This window comes from Psittacula echo (assembly GCF_963264785.1).
Source record: "Psittacula echo genome assembly, chromosome: 8".
Classification (NCBI taxonomy): domain Eukaryota; kingdom Metazoa; phylum Chordata; class Aves; order Psittaciformes; family Psittacidae; genus Psittacula; species Psittacula echo.
This window is the reverse complement of record NC_137744.1, coordinates 14,554,755-14,577,412: the sequence shown is the minus strand read 5'-3', so window position 1 is coordinate 14,577,412 and position 22,658 is coordinate 14,554,755. Positions and strand designations below refer to the sequence as shown.

At 41.2% G+C, this 22,658-nt stretch overlaps 1 protein-coding gene across 1 annotated transcript in view; it reads left to right on the top strand.

Annotated features, from left to right (window-relative positions):
• Positions 1 to 13,107: 13,107 nt before the first annotated feature.
• KIAA1210 overlaps positions 13,108 to 22,658 on the top strand; it is a gene marked incomplete at its 3' end in the record, with an annotated part of 41,061 nt that continues 31,510 nt past the window's right edge. The window contains exon 1 of the mRNA XM_080624478.1: positions 13,108 to 13,224. Coding sequence (XP_080480604.1) covers positions 13,190 to 13,224 — 35 coding nt within the window. The 5' untranslated portion in view covers positions 13,108 to 13,189. The remainder of the gene's footprint in view (positions 13,225 to 22,658) is intronic.

The window sequence follows — 22,658 nt, the reverse complement described above, 5'->3', positions numbered from 1 at the left end:
TCATGAATGCGAGTTCTCAATTTCTTTTTCTGTCACACAAAATAATAAATTATAATTAGGACTCCAGTACCTTTGCAGGTACATTATAAGATGAGAAATGCAAATATATACTTATCTTGCTGTTATAAAACAAATACAATAAAAAATTAATCCAGTGATTTCATGGAATCACTTTTCACATTCTGTGGCTGATCAGTTGTTTATAGTCTGGTCTTCTTGCTGTCTCTAATCTATGGACCAGTACATTACTAGGGCTTCAGGCCAATTCCTGAAGAATATTGCACCTAAAAAGTTATGTTGACTTAGTGAAATAGCTCATCTGTTTCTAAAGAATGTGAGTAGATGACTTATCACAAGATCAGTTATACTTCTCCAGGCTGAGCTCCTACATAATCATAAAAAAATGCAGCCTTATTGCACAAGTGGGGTGTGAGGTCTGCAGGGATTCCAGAACTGTCCAGCCCAAGAGAGAATTTGGGTCCATATCCACAGAATTCAAAATTGGCTCAGTTCCACTATATGGACTATATGAGTGACTCAAGTTAAGTATCTATATTGATTTATGTGATTATGTATGTATAGAATGCTTTTTCTACTAAGCAAACCCAAGTTGCTTGGATGTTACATGAACCAAAAGTAAACTCCTGCATTTTTTTTTAGATCATTGTGAGTTGGAAGACTTTTCCACTTATGCTGTTTGCTTCTGTTTCCATCAAAGATGTGATGGAACTATTCTGAAAATGAAATGTCATAGATTCATGTAACCACAAAGATGGAGATATGCCCAGTGCAGATTTGATGAGTCAAAACTCTTAATCCTTTGGAACCCACACCGCAGGCTTTTGGCTGTATTCAGACATTTGGGAAGTAGATTCCCTTTTAGGCTTGTTTTTAGTCTTCCTAGGAGCCATTAAGTGCAGACTTAACCAGCAAAAGTTAACTTTTACAACTTAAGAAGTTTTACTGGCGTTGGCTTCCATTTCAAAGTTAATACTTGTCTCCACTTGAAATGTGTCATATCTACCAGTCAGAGAATTTGCTGCAGACAAATGCAGAGCTGTGTTTTCTTTTAGCAGAAGATGCACGACAATCAAGTGAGAAACAAGAAATTGTGCTTGGTCTGAAGACCAGCTTAATACAGGCCCATTCTATTTAGATTCTAAATTAAATAAGTTTATTTAGACATCAGTGGTTATTTAGAATATTTCATAAGAAAGCACTAGCTGCAAGTGCAAATACTGGGATCCTGCGTAACTTTGAAAGAAGGTCTGAGATATTACTCAGTTTTGAAGAGCTGTGAAAGTGGGCACTCAGTGAACAATGCTTTGTGTACATGGGAGAGGATCTAATATGTTTAATACCAACAAACACATCTTTAATCATTACTCCAGTCTTTAATCTCTGCTAAAATCCACTACAACTTTGACCAGAATGCTTACTGTATCTGATACTGTTGAAGTGTGTTAGAGATTCATTCATATTTATTTATATGAGCTCTCTCTGTAAATGAAAAGAAAGTACACATTGGTTTAGCAAGCTGGGGAGCTAATTTTTTTATGTCTCTTTTTTCTCCTGAGGATTTTCAGTAATCCTTGTGTTTGTGCTGTGGATTGTGTATGTGGTGTGGTTGGTCTCAATATCTTCACTTATGTAACATAAGCATCATGCTGTGCAGTGAGTCAAACGGGACAAAGCAGCATGACTCTAGTCCCTGCTGTACATCAAACTGCAAGCCCAGGTTATGATAGGAAGAGCTGAATTCAGTGGAAAAGCTGTCACTGATTTTAATGGGCTCTGGATATGGCCCAAACTCTTGACTTTATTGGAATGCCACCAGCATCATGTTGAGTCATGCATACACAGATACAGATACATCCTCTTCAAGTTTAAAATAGCTTTTAGAAGGAATGCCAATGCCACAAGCATAGATGCTGTTTGAATTTCATCAGTTTCTTCTAAATGAATTCAAACACATGTCAAGTAACAAAATCTCATGCAATAGGTTTCAGTGAAAATGCAGTCCTATCCCTTCGTCATCCCCCCAGATGAGTTTTTATGCCAATTCTTCTGTCTGTTTAAGGTCAATCTATTGCATAGTTTAAGCATAAAGCTAAATAGATTTCTCTCTATCTGAAGAGGTTTATCTCCATATCTTTGGTTGACAGCTTACATGTGCAATCGAAGGAGTGCTACAAGTTAGAACTTGAAATTACCTCTTTGAGCAGCAGACACTGGGATTTGCAGCTGATGTTATTAAAAGGATCGTTTTAACTACTGTTCCTCCCTCTCCCCTGCTGACAATTGCATTTCCCCTATAAATCTCATGAGATCTCATCAGGTCATAGCTTGCACAGCCAAGTTATCATATGCAAGACTATGAACATTCTTCTGACCAAACAAAACCAGGCAAAACTGCCAAAATGCATGCTCAGCTTGAATGCACGATCATTAAAGATTCAGAAACTGAAAATGAAAAAAGCATCTATTATTATTTCCAATACCTGCTTGTTGAAGCTGTCATGTAGTTTTTTCTGACTCAGGAATGCTGAATTTGAGTGGCTGCAGTGCTTAAAGCTCTTAAAACTGTAGGAAGTAATGAGTGTCTTATTTCACAGTTTCTTTTTAAATTGCTGCTTAAAAGCCTGTGGGGGAAATGGAGGTTAGTTCATTATTTTGCTTACAACTTTGACGCCCTCTCTGGAGCTAACCTTAGCAAAATGGTACGTGAAGGAGTTATATGGCTGATCCTGCTTTCACTGCTGTTCTTTGGCTTTTCATCTGCTGTTCCAGCCCTTTCTTCTTTCTGCTGAACATGCATTTCTTGAATTTAACTGATATTTACTAGTAGCAAGAGTTTGCCGTCATTCACAGACGTCTATTCAATATTACTGCTATAATTTGCCAGGAAGTGTTACAGTAGTTTGCAGTCAAGGGTGTTCTTTCCTTTCTCCCAGTTTACACTTTACGAGACCATTTCTGTTTTGTACTAGTTTATGAGGGAAAGGATACCTGCCAGCAGATAAGGGTTAATGCTGCTGTAGTTTGGCTGGTTCTTTGCCAGTCTTTGCTCTTTTGAGTGCCAAGAATTTTATATATGTATATAAATATTCCTAGCTTAGGAGAGCTGAAGCTACAGCCTTTGCCATGCAACCTGGGGATGTTTGTCTTGCCCTGAATCATGGTGTCTGGCAAACCTGCACCTTTCCCAGTCCTGTTGCTGGCTTGCTGTACGGGGCTGCAGCCAGATAACAAGAGAATAAGGCTCTTCATTGCAGTGTCAGGATAAATTTTATGTGTATGGTTCAAGGAACTATTTGTATATTCCTAAGCACTGGTATAGACAGGAGGGGAAAGGTTTAGAGATGATGCATTCTCTCATCCTGTTTTCTTTCAAACAGTGAAAGGATTTCTGAGTTCTCCTGAATTTACTCTGTTTTTCTTTTTTTTTATATATATATGATACATATCATTATCTCAGTAGGAGGAAGTGAAAGAGTGAGGGAAAGCAAGCAGTGTAGGTAGGCTGTGTGGTTTACTTTACTTCTCATATGAGAAATGGTCCAAAAGTTTCTCTATAAACTATAGACCCATAACATAATAACCCAGGAATATGCTGCAAGCAGGGAGTGTGTATGAACAGTGTTTGCCTGATTTTGTTGGCTTTTCAATCTATATGTTGTATTTGAGTCTGCCAGCAAATGATTCAACACTTGTAGGGAGTGTGCGGATTTATATTATTGTCTCTTCAAATCTTAGTTAAAAAAAAAAAGGGAAATGTCACCACAATATTATGGAGAATGAGGCATAGAAAACCTCCTGTGCATTGGGAGAGTAAACTCTGCTGGAGATGCCTTGTGTTCAACACTAATGAAAGTTTTTTCCAAATTCCTTTGTTCCTTTTTTTTTTTTTTTTTTTTTTTTTAGCTATATTAAGAAAGACCTTATTTGCAGATGTATAAAGCTTTAAGTGCTTAAACATTTTGGTCTTTGAAGGTGTTACAGCATGCAGCTATTCAGTGTCAGAGTGAATTTCAAGCCCACAATGCACCATGTTTGCGTGCTCTTAAGAGTTCAAGAGTGAGCAGAAAAACATTAGATTGTTCATACACCTGCTGTTAACTACCAGCATGTACTTTTTTAACATTCTTACAATAAATGAGCTTAAAGCAAGAAATCTGAGTCAAGGAAAGACTCGTTTATCTCAGAAGTTCTTGCTTTAGTTGATTTGTCAAGCTTCGAAGCTGTGAGTAAGGGTTTATATTATCTTTTTAATGTGAAGCAGTGGAAAATGATGTTTAATAGAGGAAAGAGGAGAAAAGAGATAAACCAGTCATTACTGTTGTGATGAGTCTGAAGAAACTATGTTATAAACAATACCACAACTTTTGTGGTTTGGATTAGAAGAAAAAGGGAATAGAAGCAATTGATGTGCTCTGATTCTGGTGATCACATTTCTTCTGCTCTGCTGGCCCTCAAACCACAGCCATTGCTGCTGCTCTTGATTCTGCAGTGACAAGAGGGATAAAAACAGTCACAGGGTGTGACTGAGGTTGTTATTCTACTATACAGCAAAGTCATGTGCCCTCATTCCTCCAAAGGAAATATACCTAAGATTTTTCATTTCGGAGGAAGGGGTGTTACATTTGTAGTGTGTATGGGATTCTTCAGAGATGATGTTTTTGTAACTGATTCTGATAAAAATAACAACTTGTTCATATCATTACTAATACTATTTTTACAGATGACCAGTGGTTGTTCTGCAACATTAAATGGCATTTCCTTTGCATGTTTTTTACTAACATCCCATTACATGGGATGGTGAGAAAACTGTACAAACTAGGAATAAAATCCAGAAATTTTACTGGTGTTTTGTGTTTGTAGTTGGTTGCAGTTGCATTTGTGAAATATTGAATCTTGTCTGCACTGAGAAAATATTACAATATAGGCATTGTGTAACTAGGAAAGTGGTGCCGATCTGTCCTGTAACTTAGCTCATCAACCTTTGGTTGCTTTTAAATACTAGCTACTTTTATACACATTACGTATAAGTAGTCCTCTGTAGTTGCAGGGATTGCTTAGTATTTTCATGACCAAAGGGAGCTCTCTGAGTGCAGAACAAGCATGGCTAACTTCATACTAGCTTATCTCTGGGCAATATATTGAGTCCCTTGAGGACTCAATTAATACCATGCCAGACAGTATCAGTTATATCAGCATCTATGTTATATCCAAAGGAGCTGTTTCCTGAGAGGATCAGTTTGTATTCCTATGTAGGTGCTGATGTAGCCTGCAGGAGGGGTCGGTGTCTTTTCAGCCATGTGGTGTATGGTGACAACTGCTTCTCCTCCTGTTTGCACCTGCAGCATCAGCTGGTGTTTCACTGTACGGAAACTACCTGGATGGAAGGAACTGCTTAATAGTAAGGATTCTATACCTGCAGTCAGTGCCAGAGGATCTCAAATAAAGAGGCTGTTTAAAGGCTAGCAATAGAGGTTGGAGGGGTGAGGCTGGGAGTGACATTTATCCCAGGAAAGCTGTAGGTATCCCCTAATCTCTGTGGTAAAGCAGAAAGATACTAAAGCACGGTCCTAAGTTTGCAATGACTCTAAACTGCAGCTTTTTCAGATACTGGTGATCCTGGAATGACAGACCCATCAGCTCTGCATATTACTTAAATGTATGTACAGATCTGTGGTTAAACTATTTGAAATGGGAAAGACCAAGCAGAAATCCAGTTGAAGCATGTGGTTATGAGTTAGTGACACTGAACTATAGCTTATTCAACAGTTTTAGGAAAAATTCTTCTGCAATTAGCTTATTTCCTGCCTCTGGGTATTTATTAGATATTTTCCCTTCCCATTATGATGGGAACAGCTCTAGCATATTTAAGAGACAATCGGGAGCACACTGATATTTGAAAGTTCCCAGAACTTGAATTTGAGTAATGCATTAGGCTGCTGTGCAAGGACTCTGCTGAGCTGTGGGTCTGTTCTGGTGAAATTGGCTCAGGATGACGTATTTTTTATTATGTGATGATTTTAAAACTCTGGACAGGCTGGGCCAAATCATGTAGTGCAGTCATTGATTTCAAATTTAACTCAGCGTTTTGATGCCAGTGATCCTGTAAGAGTTCCCACGGCTGAAGGCTGGCTAGTGAACTTAAAGTTATCTTGGATATTTATAGAGTGCCTATTCTTGTAGGGTCTTTCTGGCTCTCCTTATTGAGCAAGGGAGCTCAACCAGGAACTTTGGGTTCAATTGCAGTTTATGGGTTCTAGAACAGTCACTGAATTACTCTGCCTCAGTCCTCCCAGCTGTATCTGCAGTATGGAGTAATATATTCTGTGCAGAGGGACACAGGTCTGGTGTTTGTGATTAATCTTGCAGATATCAAGTGGTAGGAGTAAATTTATTACTTAATTCTTTCTACTTATTTTGCAGTTTGTGGAATGAGCCAAGTGCTGTACTTGTGCCTTTATACAGAGGAAAGCTAACAAAGAAAGTGCAATGTTGCCATTGCCTGCTAATTTGAGTTAAATGTCAAGATTATGCAGTTTTGACTTTTATTTTTCTGTTCCTTTCCCCTTGGAGCAATAAAAGCTGCAGGCAGGACATTCTGGGACCCCACTGCCCTTCTCTGGAGGTTAATGGTCACTTTATCTTTAGCCTTGTGTTTGCAGGCACTGGAGTCAGACAGCCTTTTCCCCAGAGCTGTGCTTCCGTGATTTCCGGTATTATGACTCCAGCTGACAGCAGTGAGATAGTATCAGAGATGACCTTCGCTTTTGAATTTTTGTTTCAGTCACAGTTGAAATTCAGGATGTTGATGGCTTTAGGAATATTATTCCAGATGTGTGAGCCTCTGGTTCTCCTCTTGTTTATACCTGTACAAACAAATCAGGAGTAATTCTGAAGAGGTGGGCCTACATTTTAGGGCAAAACTAATATACATGGGAAGTCATTAAACTTGATTGTTGTTCACAGCACAAACATTAGTGGCAATACTGGTCTGATCTGTCTCCAAAGGAGCTTGGCAAGAGTATTGCAAGGACATTGACTGGATCTATCCCTAGAGAGGAATTTGGGAAGAATGGGGTGTGGAAAACTCAATTCATTATTCACATCGTCTCAGGATATTTGTTTAGACTCACTGTTAGCTCTGATGTTCAACATCTAGACTAGGCACTGGTCCATGTGCCTGTAGCTACATACTGCCTTCTCACATTTCTTTCCAGATGGTCTTCTGTATTGGTGCCTGCCTGAACACTGAGAAGGAAAAGTTGTGTTGTTGGAACTTAATATTTTTAACATGGTATTTTCTTAAGTCAGAATGTGTAGAAATAGAGCTCCTTTGTTCAGCTTCTGCACTCCTCACCCTTAGACAAAAGAACCATAGTTTCCCAGTATATTAAATATTGACCATGCTCCTATTTTCACAGGAAATACCAAGCTCTTCCACTGTGTCAAAAATAATCTGCTTTTCATTCAGACTCATTAAAATCTTTGATTTTTAGATTTATGATCTTCGATGAGAAAAGATATGTGAGAGGCAGCACATCCTGGCTATATTGTGTGTGTATACAGGGATGCTGTTACTTCTCTATAAATAAGTGACATATTTATATGCAAATCAATCCTTCTAGATTTGTAAAATGTCAAACACTTCTATCTCTATCACTTGTTTGGCAGTCGGTGTTTTCTGACTCTGAAGCCTGAGTTTACATCTGTGATCCTGTTGCAAATCTAGGGGAAATTACCTTTCAAAATGACACATGGCCTGACCTTCATCTCCAGATAATCCAGGAAGAGTTCACATGTGACTGTGGGGACACAAAGGACAGATTTAGCAAACCAGTATCTTTATGGCCATATTTAGAGCTCAGTAACTCACTGAATACCGCACACCACAGTTTTCTTTCACTCCTTCCTCAGAGGTGAAGACAGTGTGTTTGTGGTAAACTGCAAGAAGTGATTCAGCCTCAGAATTACCAAACACTGGAATCAAAGAGCTCGTATGTATTGCTGCTTTCTTTGCAATATTCTTTTTATCAAAGGAGCTTGTGGGAAGTCCTCTAACAGGGAATAACAACAACTGAAATCCCCCCAATCCCACACGTGGTACACAAAGTGTAAAAATAGACATAATTAGAGCAACATAGACTAATTACACTCCAGGCTAAGTATGGCAAATTCTTCAGGCTTATATGCATGAATACAAAGCTGATATGGGGCATAGTTAGAGGCCCCTGACTTTCAGTTTCAGAAACAGGCTTTGACCCTCATTTTCCTCCTAATATTAATCACAGATGGATGTATAAACTCTGCAAGGCAGAAATCCTCTTATCTCTTCACTTCTTTGTTTTCTGCACAGTACTGTGTTTGATTCCAACCCTGTTTGTTTAGAGCTCTGATGCAGCTTTCATCAGTGATACATATTTAGTTGTTTCTTTAGCACTGAAAGGCTTTCACTGAAAATTTCCAAGCCAGGCCTATTTGCCAGCCTGGCAATATCACTTGTAAGAAAGCTAAATCAATTTCTGCTTCAGATAATTATTTCCTGAGAGTCACATTTGTATTAGCACACAGGTAAACAATCAACATGCTCAATGCAGAGGTATGGAAAGAGTGACTTGCAATGTTATTGGTTAGATTTCTGTGCAGGGTTTATTCCACGGCGCAGTGAAAGGAGTGCTTTACATGCAGTTCATCTGGAATGGCACATTTTTATAAATACTTGGGCAATATCAAATGCAGCATAAAGAAATAGCCTAAAAGTTCTCAGTCAACCCAGGCTTCATTGCTCAGTGATGAAGACATGAGAACTGGAAGCTAGACTGTTGAATTTGCCCTGCCTCCCTCATTTGGTGTTGACACACTGACAGGGTCACTTTTTCAGAGTGACACAAATGAACAGAAAATGTCAGTTGTTTGGGGGTACACAGCCCTGCCCTGAAAGGAGGGAAGGGTCTGTGCAGCTGCAGAGCATCATGGGGTGCAGGAGGGCATGTGGTGCTGGGGCTGACAGTAGCTGGGAAAGGTGGAGACAGGTAAAGTAACTGAAAATTGCAAAATATTGCTAGGGGTACAAATGCAACACACATAAGAAATACACAGGATCTTCATTATATAAAATCTAGGTGCACATAGATCACTATATGATAGCTCAGTGCATTGCAGTGGTGATAGGAGGGGTTGTAAACCTCCTTTAGTGAATTCTCACCTGATAGATACTGTGTTTTTTGCAGCAGCAAAACCTACCAGAGGAACACAGTCAAGTGTGATTTTGTTATAGTGAGTAGGAAAGGCGGAAGTAGCCTGGATTTTGGTTGAGGCTAAAGGCTGGAAATGAGAGACTAAAGTCTGCCTTGTTATCAAGAATTCAGTTCAGATACACCAAAATATACAGGGAATCTGAAATGGCAGGATTTCAGTTCCTACCTCTACATTTGTTTGGTCAAAAATTTACATGAAAGTTTCATTCTTTTCTGAAAGTAAATTAGAAAAACTGTATAAATCAAACATCCATGTTTGTGAATCATGGGATTTCCTGTGTGATGATTGCATGCATGCCAGCTCTAAATGGACATTTTGCAAAGTGTGAAGTGTTGACTACCTGAGAGCTGGGGAGGTAAGGACGTTGTGAGCCCTCAGAGATCTTGCAAGAAGCTGTAAGAAAAGGAGTGAGTCTGTCGGACATGAAACATATTTTGAGTTGCTGGTTGTATGTGTAGCTCCTAACACTCCTACTGTCAGGCTGGTGGCGTGTACCTTGTGTACGTATGTATGTGTAGGAAGTGACTGTGGAAACATGCCAGTGTTTTTTAACTCACTTTGAGTTTCCCTCATTGGATTACTAATTGTGTTGGTTACTTATGTTGAAGAGGCCTTTCCTGCGATGACACAGGTAAAAATGCCTGTGGAACAGCTACCTTGCTGATTCTAGGAGCTATATTTTGGTGCAGGCGTTTCTCAGGGATTGGGTTTCCGGGCCTTGCTCAGACTTGCATCCCTCATTCCCTTTGGAAAAATGAAGAAACTTGTTGAGAAGTTTATCAGGTGCGGGAAGCTCTGCTGTTAGCTCTCCATCACTGCCAGTACCACTGTGGGAGGGCAGCTTGCCACCTGCGCTGCTTCTGTCTGCAGACTCAGAAGATGAACTGAGGTGGATTTGGATGTGCAGTGATCACAGGGGTGTGGGCTGTTGAGGGGAAGCACTGACAGTGAGTTTGAAGAAGTCAATGGGGAAGACGGTAATTTTCAAAGGAAAGCGGGCCCAGACTGGGCTATTTTGATCAAGCCAAGCCACAAACTTTAGAGGAAATCCAGTTCTGATTCAGTTTCCAGGTGTTTAAACTTGCTGTCTTCCTTATATTTGATGAACCATCTTTACTTTGCCAAAGTCTGTATTTGTGATTATTTGTTGTTCATCTACTTTCCAAGCTGAAAACAGCTTTAATTAACTGGCAGTAGAGCAGCCTATTTGCTGTATCACTTTGCAAGTGAAGAGCTAATGTCAGCATAGTGACTGTTTGGCTGTCAGACCTGGGACACACTCTTACTTGCACTGATTTACCTGTGGACATAGAGCCATGATGTTTATCAGCATCTGAGATTCAGATCTGTACCCAAAAAGCTCAGTGTGTAGCGATTTGGAGCTGTGCTAGTGATAGAAAGGCAGAGCAGTGAATAATAAAATGGTACCATGAAGTGGCTTGGAGGCTGATATGAAGATAGGGAATCAAAAACTATCGAATCCTGAGGTGGGGTAATTATTTTTAATGACTGTTTACTAGTTTGTGTTTTTTGGATAGTGAGGGGGTTTGTAGATGGTGCAATGTCTGTTGCTGAACTGCCAGTTCCTGGGAACAGGTCTGTTTGACCTAAATGGAACCCAACAGATGAAGGTTTGCATGTTCAACTAAGTTGTTTCAAGACAAAAATACATGAAAGAAAAAAGAATAGTGAAAAAAGAATAGTGAAAGGAGATGTATTCTGAAGGCAAACTATGTGAGGAGGTTAGGAGACAGGGAATCTGCTTCATGTTTGCAAAAGATCTGAGCTTTTGAAGCTCAGTTATTATACCAGTTAAAGTGATGAAATTCTTCCAAAGCCGTCAGGATTACACCCTTCTACTGGCTTTAGGGATTGGGTCTTCCCACTGGCAGGCAATTAGATCTTTCTTGCTTTTGAGCACAAATGTGAATTTCTCATAAGGTCTCCTTCATTTCTTACTAGTAATGTTTCTGTTGGCAGCATTTTCTGGACTAAATGCCAAACAGATTTCAGATGCAATCCTAAATCCAAGGTTTTGTACATTAAGCCAGTCAGAAGGTTTCTCCGGTAATCTCCAGGAATTCCTTCTTGGCAGTTGATACCCAAAACTGGAGCCTTGATTTTGGCTCTTTTTCTGCAGGCTTTTTCTAATGGCTGAAGCCTAATTCTCTCTAGTTGGCCTTTTCTGTTGGGATTAAGAGTTCAGCATGAAGTCATCATGACAAATGCAATCATTGAGGACAACAGAGAAACTCACTGGGTAAAGCTTCAACTGGTGTTACTGTGTTTTTGCTTCTTGGTCTTTTCCCAGGAGAAAGTGTAGCAGCTTAAGTTCGGATTTGATTTGTAGCTCTTGTGTGCATGGCACTGCAGTTGGCTGCTTGTAGAGGTTTTCTCTTCCCTGTTATGCAGGAAAATAGAGTGGAATATGATTTGGTTCCAGTTTGTGATGGCCCTTGCGCTTGCTGCTGTGTATTATGTGTGCCATGGCTTTTCTTTGTGTAAGGGGCTTTGTAGAACGTAGCCAAATGGTGTTGTCTGTTCATAGATTTCAAAGTTCTGCACTGTTGCAAAACTAGCAGAGTCAGTTATGGGGCTCCTCACCAGAGTGTGTTTCTCAAACTTCATGCGTCTCTTATGGGGAAGGTGTTATCATATTTTTTACTTAGTATTTCAAAAGAACTGTTCCACTTAGGTCTGGGCTTGCTTCTCAATGCCTTTAAACGAACTTGTATAGAAATACTCATATAATACTCCCTCTTACTGGCTTCCAGACCCAAATATTGAAGTGTTATGTAGTAGCTGAGAAATACAAATAAATGGGATTTTCTTCTGATATTTTAGGAAGAAGTGTAAGTCTTTCCTTTGCAATTATGATAGTTATGAACTTAGTACACTTAAGTATGCATGCTTGTTTTTTAATCAATAGCTGATACTCTCACCAAGACACGTGCCTCCGGGAGCAGGCTAACACTGTTACTGGCTGCTGATTCTCCCTGGTTGTGTGCAGGCAGCACAAGCAATGTCTTGCCTCACCTCTCTGCTTTTACCTCAACAGAGGTCATTAACAGCTGTGATACATTTTCATATGAATTTAATGCAGTGTCAGAAATGTGTGAAGCTTGAGTCACCCCTGTGAATGAAGCTGCTTGAGGTTTCTGTTCTCCAGCATTAAACCGTAGGCATTTTCCTGCTTCCACACCCAGTGAAGACCTCCTTAGTTGTTGTAGTGGGTAACTACGGTTACTCACTGATATGGAGGGCATCACCAGGCAGTGTTTGTCTCACATGGTGTGTGTACTGGCTGCTTTAAATTCCAGAGCTTTTTGCCTGACATTGCAATATTGCAGGGATTTATTTTTTTCCTGTTAATGTGCAGAGTAGCTTGTTACAATAGACTGTGATTTACAGAAAGATGGGGTAATACCTGTTCTGGAAGGTCCCCTGCACCCTCTTTGTGCTGGAGAATGACTACAGTTTTTAGTGGTTATTTCAAAGATGTTGCAAGTATTTTCTGTAGCCTTTCTCTGTCTGAAAACTAACAATAACAATTAATCTCCTCAGGGCTTCTCCACATCCTAATTACAACCAAGCCTCTCATTAGTCCCACAGGGAGACTGAATCAAACGCCATATGGTATTTTACACTTAGGATGCTGTGCTTACCAGTAACTGGAAGGAGACAGGAAAAGGGGGAGTTAACAATTCATAACCATTTATGGAACAGGCACAGCCCTCCTTGGACCCAGTTCAGCAGAGTCTGTGGGCCTCAGATCAGGAACTTTATCTGGCTGGTAATTGCATCGGCATGCTGGCTTTCTTGTGTGCGTGTATGGGCATTTGGTGAGCAGGATACGAAGCTGCAGGATCCACACACCAGGATGAATTAAGTGTGCACACATCTCCCAGGAAGGACCATGGCTGGATTCTACGGTTGCCTGAAAAGTAAAAAGTAAGTGCCATGCTGAGCCCTCCCCTCCACCTTTCCCAAGTGAGCTGAGTCTGGGATGTACTTTGAAATGCTGTCTTTGTTGTATTTCAGCAGCAGCACTGAGCAAAGTGCTTATGCTTTGAGGATGAGGTACCATTCTGAGTGCAAAAGTGCAAAAAATCAGTCCTGGCTGAAATACCGCATCGGTGAAAATTGGTCATGTTTTTTCCCTTGGAGGTATAAACATGAAATATTGAAAAAGGAATTAAGAACCTTTTCCTGTCTAATTATAGCAAGAGGGAAAAATGTCCTCTTCCTTATTAGCTATGTTGTTCATATATTAACGTATAAAAATAAATACAGAAATGCACACTGGCTTTTAAAAAATAGTCAGAAATGTGGCAGTGAATGCTCTTGAGAACTTGATGTGCTCAGTTTTTGTATAAGCAACCTGAGGTTTGTTTCTGTAATTGCTCCCTGTTGACAGATTTGGTTGTATTTAAAATAAATATTTTTATTGCTTCACCGACATATTCTGTTGGAGCAGACTATAAAAGGAGAATAGAATGGGACAATGCATGTTGGTCTTTGTGCTTTAAACCACCCTAAAGATATGTTCTGTTTTTCCTTTGACGTTCTCCCTGCTAGGCAATGGAACAAAAATTTCTGCTGCACAAACTGAGCAGTGGGTTTCGTTAATGTTTTGCATCAGCAGACTGTAGAGGGCTCTTTTCTTGCATAGAGTGCGGGATTGCAGAAGGTGGAAGTGCACAGTGAAAGGCAAGCGAAGTTGTATCTTGAGGCTTACGATGTGAATGCTGATAGTTAAATGTATGGGTAGGTCCTGCTTAGCAGAGGGGCGAAAAGACAGTTCAAAAGTGAAGCTGGCAAGTCACTGTTTCTCCTTTGCCCTCTTCTAAAGGTTGTGCCCTCGTAACAACAGTCTGTCTCACATTACTCTTGTAGAAATGTGCATTGTCAAAGGCACACAATTCCTATTAGATTTCAGTTAGCATTTCCATCCTATATTGACTCTTTTCATGCTTTGAAATTTGTAACAGTGTCTATGAGTGGGAGTTAATGTTTGGAAAATAAGTCTGCCTTAGATAAAGGGGGAGGATGCAGTGAGAACTAACAAAAGGGATGAGTCCTGATGAAGTTAGGAGGATTGGCGCTTGAATTGTTTTTTCCCCCCAGAATCCTCCAGCATCTAATGCAGTTAAAAGAAAACTGGAAGTCTGAGAGAGGCTAGAAAGGCTGGGCAGATGAAGCTTCTTTCTTGTGGTGTATGATCCTGGTAGATCCCCTCTTGATTATGAGAAACAGGGTTTTTTCTTCAACACATTCTTGTTTCTTGTTACTCTTATCAAGTTACACTTGATATCTAGACAGACTGTATTCCTCAACCTGTTATTTCAGCCCTGTGATGTGTTCCCAAATGCAACTATTAGTACCTTGCAGTCGTTACAAATTTCATGTACTGCTTTGGCTGTGATTATTGATGTTAAAATGAGTCTGAGGCACCAACTGCAGTAACAGTGATGCTTTTAGCCTGTGATTAATTTTGGAAGAAATTTGTTTGGAGTTTGACATGAAGTATTTGTCTTTCTGGACCATTGGGTCATTGGAACAGCTTCTCCAAATCCTCACCTGGTCATTTGACCTGTAGGAGAAATTTGCTTTCTGATTTAAAATATTTTGGAATGAAAAGACTTTTATGTTTTAAGCAGTTGGCTTGGGTATGAGTAGGGATTTGGCCAAAGAGCACGGAGCACAGAGCAGGCCATGGAACCTGCACTGACACTGGGAAAGCACCTGAGCTGTTTGAAGAGCTGTTCTGGGTAGTGCTCTCCTGTGCTGCTGTCACATTTACCTTCACTCACATTTTTCAAGGGGAGCAAATGCTCTGCCTTGACACACTGCAATAATATATGTCTGAATATGATCTCTGTACAGAGAGCCGTGTCCCTGTGCTTTGTTAATGTTCTTTTATGAGATATCTCATAAAAAATAAAAAGCCCAAAGCCTAATTCAGGTAATTATTCATCACAGCCCCCATCTTGGCTGCTATTCCACTGAAATAAAGGTTTTAGATTGCTTTTATATTTCTCTTTAAACAGCATCTGCAACCTTAAGAATCTTAAATTGTTCTTCCAGTCAGTTTATAGCTCATCATCCTTGCTGCGGAGTTTTGTTGTGTTTGGTTCTGGTATGGTGTCAGAAAGATATTAGACCTGGACACATAGAATGAATTTTTCTAAAGCCTGTGGAGGAATCTTTTCATATATCTCTCAGTTTTTGGTACTAGCCAAATACATAGTTATGAGCAGAAAGTGTGGTTGCTGGAATGCTAAGGTTCACTGGTGGTCAACGCAAACTGCCAATTTCCAAAGACAAATATAGTATGTTAGAAGTTATATTAAATATTTGGCTGAAGGCTTTGCATGCCAGCTCAGAACTGGTTTCTATAGCAGACTATAAGCAAATGTATGTAACTGGTTGGTACTTAATGTGGTCACTCAGGATTTCATGGTGCCTTTCATGAGCAATAGCAGAATTATGGACATATTTCAGTTTGAATGTCCTCTGCTATGCCAAGCTCTGCAATTCCAGTAGGGTATTGTATTATTTTCTTTTAGCCCAAAATTGTCAAGAAATGCTGACGTGCACTCTTATCCTGCAAAGAAGTTCAGCATTTGGGCAAAGCAAGTTCATCAATGGGTGCATCAGTATAATTTTTAATATATTTTTAAATCGTTTGAGATGAAAGTCATTGTAAATATGAAATGATGTTATGACCACGAAATCAAGTAAAATGTGTTTTCTCGATTAGGTGCTGTTGCTCTGGTGCTGTAGCTCGCATTATTGCCTGTCCAGATGAGTCTTGGGAAGAGCTTTCGGTGTTTACTGAGACTGTTGCAAAGATGGTTTAGATGGATAACCAGCTGAGCTGTCTGTTCACTGCCTCCCGCACCTTTGCCTCAAGCCCTCTTGTTGGAGAGGCTCACAGGGAACAGTGGCAGGAGTGCCAGAAGTCCCTTCATTTTTGGTGCATAATCCACTTTTACAGCTTTTATATGTGTGCGGGGTCCTTACAGCCCTTGGTTCCCCATCCACAGCAAGCAGCTGTTGTTTTAGCTTTGACACTAGCAAGTGAATTGGAAATGGTTTAAAGCTCCACCAACTGCTACTGAAGTGGCAACTCGGCAGTGTGGGGAACGGAGCAGTTTAGAACTGTTGGTTCTTTTCTGTCAACAGCTCATTCGCTTCCTGTGGCCCCTCTCACTTTCTGAAGGCATGTAATCACTGCAGGGTCGAAGTAGCTGTGTGTACTGACTGTCCACAACACATGATGCTTTGCCATTTGGCACAGTTTTAGACATGGAACATCTCTCCAGGTCTCTCAGGTTATTTAGAGTGAGACACTGAGTCCTCTGGACATCTTGCTTGTGGCATCCCCCCGCATACCTGTGCTTAGCTCGACAGTGGTCTGTGGGGTCAGTGGGGCTGTCAGGAGGCCATGCAGCTTTGGAGTTGGTGTGTGCTGCTTGGGAGCTGTGGCAGAGCTGGTGCCATGGTCCTGTGGTGATCTGGGGGTCTGTCTGTGTAGTCAGTGAATTTTGGTGAAGTGAAATGCTTCCTATGAACACTTTGGATTGTTATATGTTTGTTTACCTTTATTGTGTACCATGTTATTTATTGTACACACAGGATGTCCCAACAAGGGCAAGAATCACTCATTAACCGCTTTTCAGTGGTGCTTTTTTGAGAGGAAAACATCGGAGGATGAGAGGTGGTTCCTGCCCAGCAATGCAAGTCCACCAGTGCAGAGACAGCCCCTGGATCCACACAGGAGTTGCAATACTGGGTTTTAAGAAACAGCTTATGGAATGTGCAAGAGGCAAAGCATTGAATGAGAAGGTGGAGAGCTGTCCCAGCTGGAACAAGTCAGGGAGGGTGAGCTGAGGTTAAAGGATTCCCCAGGCATTGTTGAGTCTCTCAGGGAAATCTTGTAATACACAACCTATGAGCGTGTTCCTGTGCATGGCAATTATACAGAGCATTTGGACATTTGTGAGGATTTTGTCTTCAGCTCACAGGGATTGTTCAGTGCTATGCCTGGTATTAAATGTGTGGAGGCTTAAGTCCTCTTTTCTTACTCAGGAATAGTAGAAAGGGTGAACAAAAGCAGTCAGGAGGTGACAGAGCCATGGCACTGCAGACACTTGAGCACAGTTAGTACAATGGTGCTGTATTATTAACAAAAAGATCAACTATCTCTCTTTGTTGATTCATTCCATTTGACTCATCTCTGTGCAAGAAGTTCAGTTCTGGCTTAATACACCAATGAGTCACTCCACGTCTCCTGGTCCCCCTCATTCTGTTCATGTTTCTCTCTGGATAGTGTTTTTTTCAGCAGCCACAGTGATGTGGTGCGTTTGCTGGCTGTTAGGCAGAGGAATTACAAGCAGTCATGCCTGTTTGTGTGGTTTCAGTTGAACAGTCTATCACTAAGGTGCTGAATATTTGACAGTTGTACACCTCTAATGCTGCCTGTTCAACTTCTCTTGCACTGAAGAAGTAGAAGTAGAAGCTTCTTGGTTTGGGACAATCTGCAGAATGTGGTTCTCACTCTCCTACACCGTTTGACTGTCATTGTTTTGCCAGACTGAGCCGTGAAAACATCTTGTCATAATTTTTCCTTGTGTTCTCTTCTTATACAGAAACTTCTGCTGCTCAAAGTGTGTAGCTTTGTACCCTCACAGCCAGCTGGAGAGATCAGTTTGTCATTTTCTCCTTTTACAGAGGTCTGGAGAGTTTAATGGCTGTGAATGAACCCTAGAATTGGCTTTAGAAGCTGAATGTGAGACAAAACTGTAGTAGGTCCAAGGTGTGCTTCCAGTAGATAACCTACCTGAGCTGGTGTAGAACAGCTAGAGCTGATCACCAGCCAAACTTGGGAAAATCTCAGATAGGTCTGTCTGTGGGAAAACAGGAAGAAAACCCAAAGTTATTCCAAGGTTGATGTTCCCTCCACCCCTGCCAATTTCTCCTAAGAGTAATAAAACAGTTCAGCACAAGGTGCTCTACTAGAGCATGATCCAAGCTTATATAGTTCTGCATTAAATCTGTTGTAGTAGTATTTTTTTTAATCTTGTTATATTATTCATAATTATTTGTATCAAGCAGGTGGCTCTGCAAGGCTCCATTGTGGGAGTCACTGCTTAAACAAACAAAAAAGTCAGTCGGTTGATATCCTGTCTGATTTTGCTTGCAGATGCTGAGCTGTCTCTGTTCATCCCTGCATTAACAGCCAGGGTTGTGCTAACAGCTCAACATTCCCAGCACCACATACATGAAAAAGCCAAGATCTGGGCTGCACACAAAATTATTCATTTTTTAACTGTATGGTTATACTGGTATGTGCTGCTGCATTCGTATGGGTGTACAGATGCCAGGGTGTTCTGCGATCTGTTCACCGTGTTACAGCACCTTGGTATCTTTGTGACTGCTGTGGTTTAACCCCAGCAGCAGCTCAGCCCCATACAGACGCTCACTCCCCCACAGCAGCACAGGGAGAGAATCAGAAAAGCAAAAGTGAGAAAACTCCTGCTTGAGATAAAGGGTACAGCAAAAGCTGCATTCAAGCAAAGCCAGACAAGGAATTCATTCACTTCCCATGGTCAGGCAGGTGTTCAGCCATCCCCAGGACAGCAGGGCTTCATCACACACAGCACTGACTTGGGAAGACAAGCACCACCAGTGCCAATGTCCCCCCTTCCTCTTTCTACCACAGTTTCCCATGCCGTGCATGATGCCACATGGTCTGGGATATCCGTGGGGTCAGTCAGGGTCAGCTGTCCCACTGTGTCTCCCCTCCCAGGTCCTGGTGCACCCCCAGCCTCCTCATTTGACTCTGTGTAAGTGCTGCTCAGCAGTAATGGAACATCTCTGTGTTACCAGCACTGTTCTCAGCACAGATCCAAACCATCGCCCCATGCCAGCTCCTGTGGAGAAAATTAACTCTACCCCAGCCCAAACCAGCACACTGTTAGAAGGGACTGCAGCACTGTCAGCCAGAGCAGGGTAACTTAGCTCTGCAGACAAAACTGCCTGATTTTGCTTTTACCCATCTAGGCAGAGCTAAGGCAGCATTCCAGCTTGTTTTTTGTGGTGGTTGTTTCTTTTGGCTTCTGAGTTTCAGGGATCTGGTGCTAATTAGTGAAATAAATGTTTGACTTTTATTCATGATTAATGCATTTATGCTTATTCATTCTCAAAAATATGTAACACTACACTTTTGCCAGGGCTTGTAAGTATCACTCCTCTAACTACGCAGTTCTGATCCCTATAGTAGCTCAGATGCAAATGAGATGTATTTGAATGCTCTAGGCCAGACTTATGATGCAGACATCATGTTCATTGTCAAGCTAACTGTGAAGGTGGGAAAATACAGATCTGATGGAGGTGCAGAGGAATTGTTTGTTGGTTCACTCCAGCAGTCAAACTGCTTTCCATCATCTCAGTTTAGTGAAAAGAATGTTCAAGAAGTGGAAGTTTCATTGCTTTCCTTCGAACAATGCAAATTGTCTTATTGCTTCCTTTCTTGCAGACTTGGCATGTGAAGATCTTGCAGAATGTCTGTCCACACCTGATTCCCTCCCAGTTGTCAGTACCCTCTTGCAGCCCTTGTCTTTGATGTCATCATCCTGGGTTTTTCTGTCATCTACCCTCTTTGCTCCCTGATTTTATCATACCTCTTTTGAAACACTGTTGAATATAGCTTGGTATTCCATTGGTGCAAAACAGCATTAGCTCAGATAGTCTTAATTTAGATTATTTTATTTTAGAGAGGTATTTGTGTCTGCAGTACTGGAGAATTAGGGTCCCTTTTTAGTGGTTGCTCATACTAAAGAGAAAAGTCAGTAGATGCCCTTGAGACAGAAATGGCTCAGGGACTGCTTTAGCACATGCATGATCTCCCTTGGCTCTGACAGTTCTCCATGTGCTTCCAGACCAAGTGTACTTCAGAAGCTGGCGAACTTGAGGCTCTATATAGAGAAGCAACCAGGAGAGAAGAGCAGGGACAGCAGGAGGTTTCCTGTAGAGCAAAAGAAGGGAGACACAACTACAGAAGAGCTCCTTCTGCAAAGCATGGAAGCCACCACAGGCTTTCCTTCATCAGAAGCCAAAGCGGGGTCTGAATTCCAGAAATACCCAGGGGCAGTGGGAATGCAGGGGGTTTAGTTACCCAGCCAGTATCTTTCAACATAGGAAGGAGCTGGCCTTGCTTTTATTTGTATGTGTGTGCAGGCAGTAGACGTTGCTCTAGCTAGGTTTTGGATCTTCATATGAAGAGAGATTTCCTGAGTTTCCTGCCAAAGGCAGCATCTGAGACCACAAAGCCTGTGTTTTATTTGCTTTTTTATAGCCAAAAGATGGCTGACTGTTTCTGTGGCACTTTGATCTTCAAAGTGAAAATTTGTAGCACAGTTCACCCTAGAAATTTCTGTTATAGCCTCTCTTTTTTTCCAGTGCACTTTGAATTCTTGGGCATTAAATATCTGTTTTGTCTCCTCTTGAAAGAAATGTGTCCTGGGAAGTTTGAGCTATCTGAAGGTATCTTTTTAATTATTTTTTCCCATCCTCAAGCTGCTCTTTAACCAAATTGAGTGGTGTCTGTTTTGGGGAAAAAAAAAAAAAAAAAAAAAAAAAGGAAAGCTTTAGACATAGCCTAAAGTGCCATGTTTCAGTTCTGGCGTTTTGTTTGCTATTGTTCCAGCCTCATTTCCCTGCAATATTCAAACAGCTTAATTGGGTAAAAATGTCTCCAGACTCTCATTTTCAGGCACAGGATGTAATGATTGTTCTAATTTTGTTAGAATAAGATCTTGTAAATCAGTGTGAGACTCAAGTGAGGGGTATGGCAGGTATGCAGGCAGCTCTTGGAAAATTTTATGGGTTTTGTTATTTATCTTTTGTATAGTGGTAGCACTTGATAGCATTGTCAATTGGTTTGATTCTGGCATGCTGGTCTCCTATAGTGCAGATAGTGCTTAGCTATCCACAGGGATCATTAAGCTTTCCAGGCGTTCAGTGTGACCATCTCGATTCCACAGGTAAAGAAACTCAAGGCTGAGCAATAAATAGCTCTGCTACCATCAGCAATCTGGTAATTTGCCCTGTTATCCAGTGATAGAGCCAGGAAAATCAGCCAGTTCTACCAAGTCTCAGCTCAGTAGTCTCCATCTGCAAGCATATGTTTAAAAGATGAGCTCTGTCTCAAAGATTTTGCTGTCTAAACTAATAATTGTCACCTTCACAGTTTGCAGATATTGGCAATTCCCATGGAGTTTTCTCAGACAACACAGTTTTTCAAGCTTCTGCAGCTCATGTTGAAGCCAGCTGATGGTAAACTCCTTTCCTTAGCTACCTTTTGGTGATCCCTGCGAAGTAGCCTGTGGACTCCCAGGGCTTTGCTCACCACAGGTCAGGTATCAGTCATCTATCTTTATGCTGGGAGGCCGCAGATGGAACAAAGTCAATCAGAAGCTTGGAGAGGGAGTAAAAAGCACACAGAAGGTAGAAAACAGTGGGCAGATATGCCCAGCACCAGGTCTGGGATGGAAGATGATGCATATTTGCTGCATTTGTCACACGGGGAGGCAGAGGCAATAAGCTTTACTTGACACTGACATCTTGACTCCCATTACCATGAGGCATGTCTGCTATTTAGTGATTGTGGCTTGACATTTCCTGTTGCTTCGCTCTTGAAACCATTTCCAAAGGCAGTAATGCTCACTGGGTATAGCTCCTGAACTGGCCAAGGCAGCCTTTGGTTACATCCTTCTTGATTTTTAAATGCATGTTCCCCTTCCTTCCCAACTACTCCCAGTATATCCATGTCAAGTAGATCTGAGAGTGCCTGTTGCTGCTGGGAATGTACTAGCTCCTTAGCACAGTTGCTGGATGACTCTGCTGCTGCTTTTACTTCTTTTTAGGAAGAGTAGAAGAAGATCCTCATTCCAGCTGTTTCCTGCAATTTCCCCAGTGTGGTAGTGTGAAGAAAAGGAATTACTACATGGGAATAGCACCAACTTATTCCTATGCTAATGCCAAATGGTGCAATTCAACTGAGTCATTTAGTGTATGTTCTTTTAAAACGGAGTCAGTCTGGGCCCAAAATGTTGCCTGAGCTCTTAGGTGCGCTTAGATTGTGACTAGGTTAGTGCTGGTCTTGATTTGAGCGAAGTTCTGTCATATTTCTCCTGATTGGTGCAGACCAGAAAATGCACTGGAAAAACAATGATAAATTTATCAGGATGGGCTATTCAGAAACATTTGACTTATCTTTTGGCAAAGAGGTAGGTATCTGCTCTACTGTCTGAGGAGATACCGACTCGCAGCGGAGATCTTTGCGCTGACAGCACCTACGCTAGGTCATGCTAATAAGC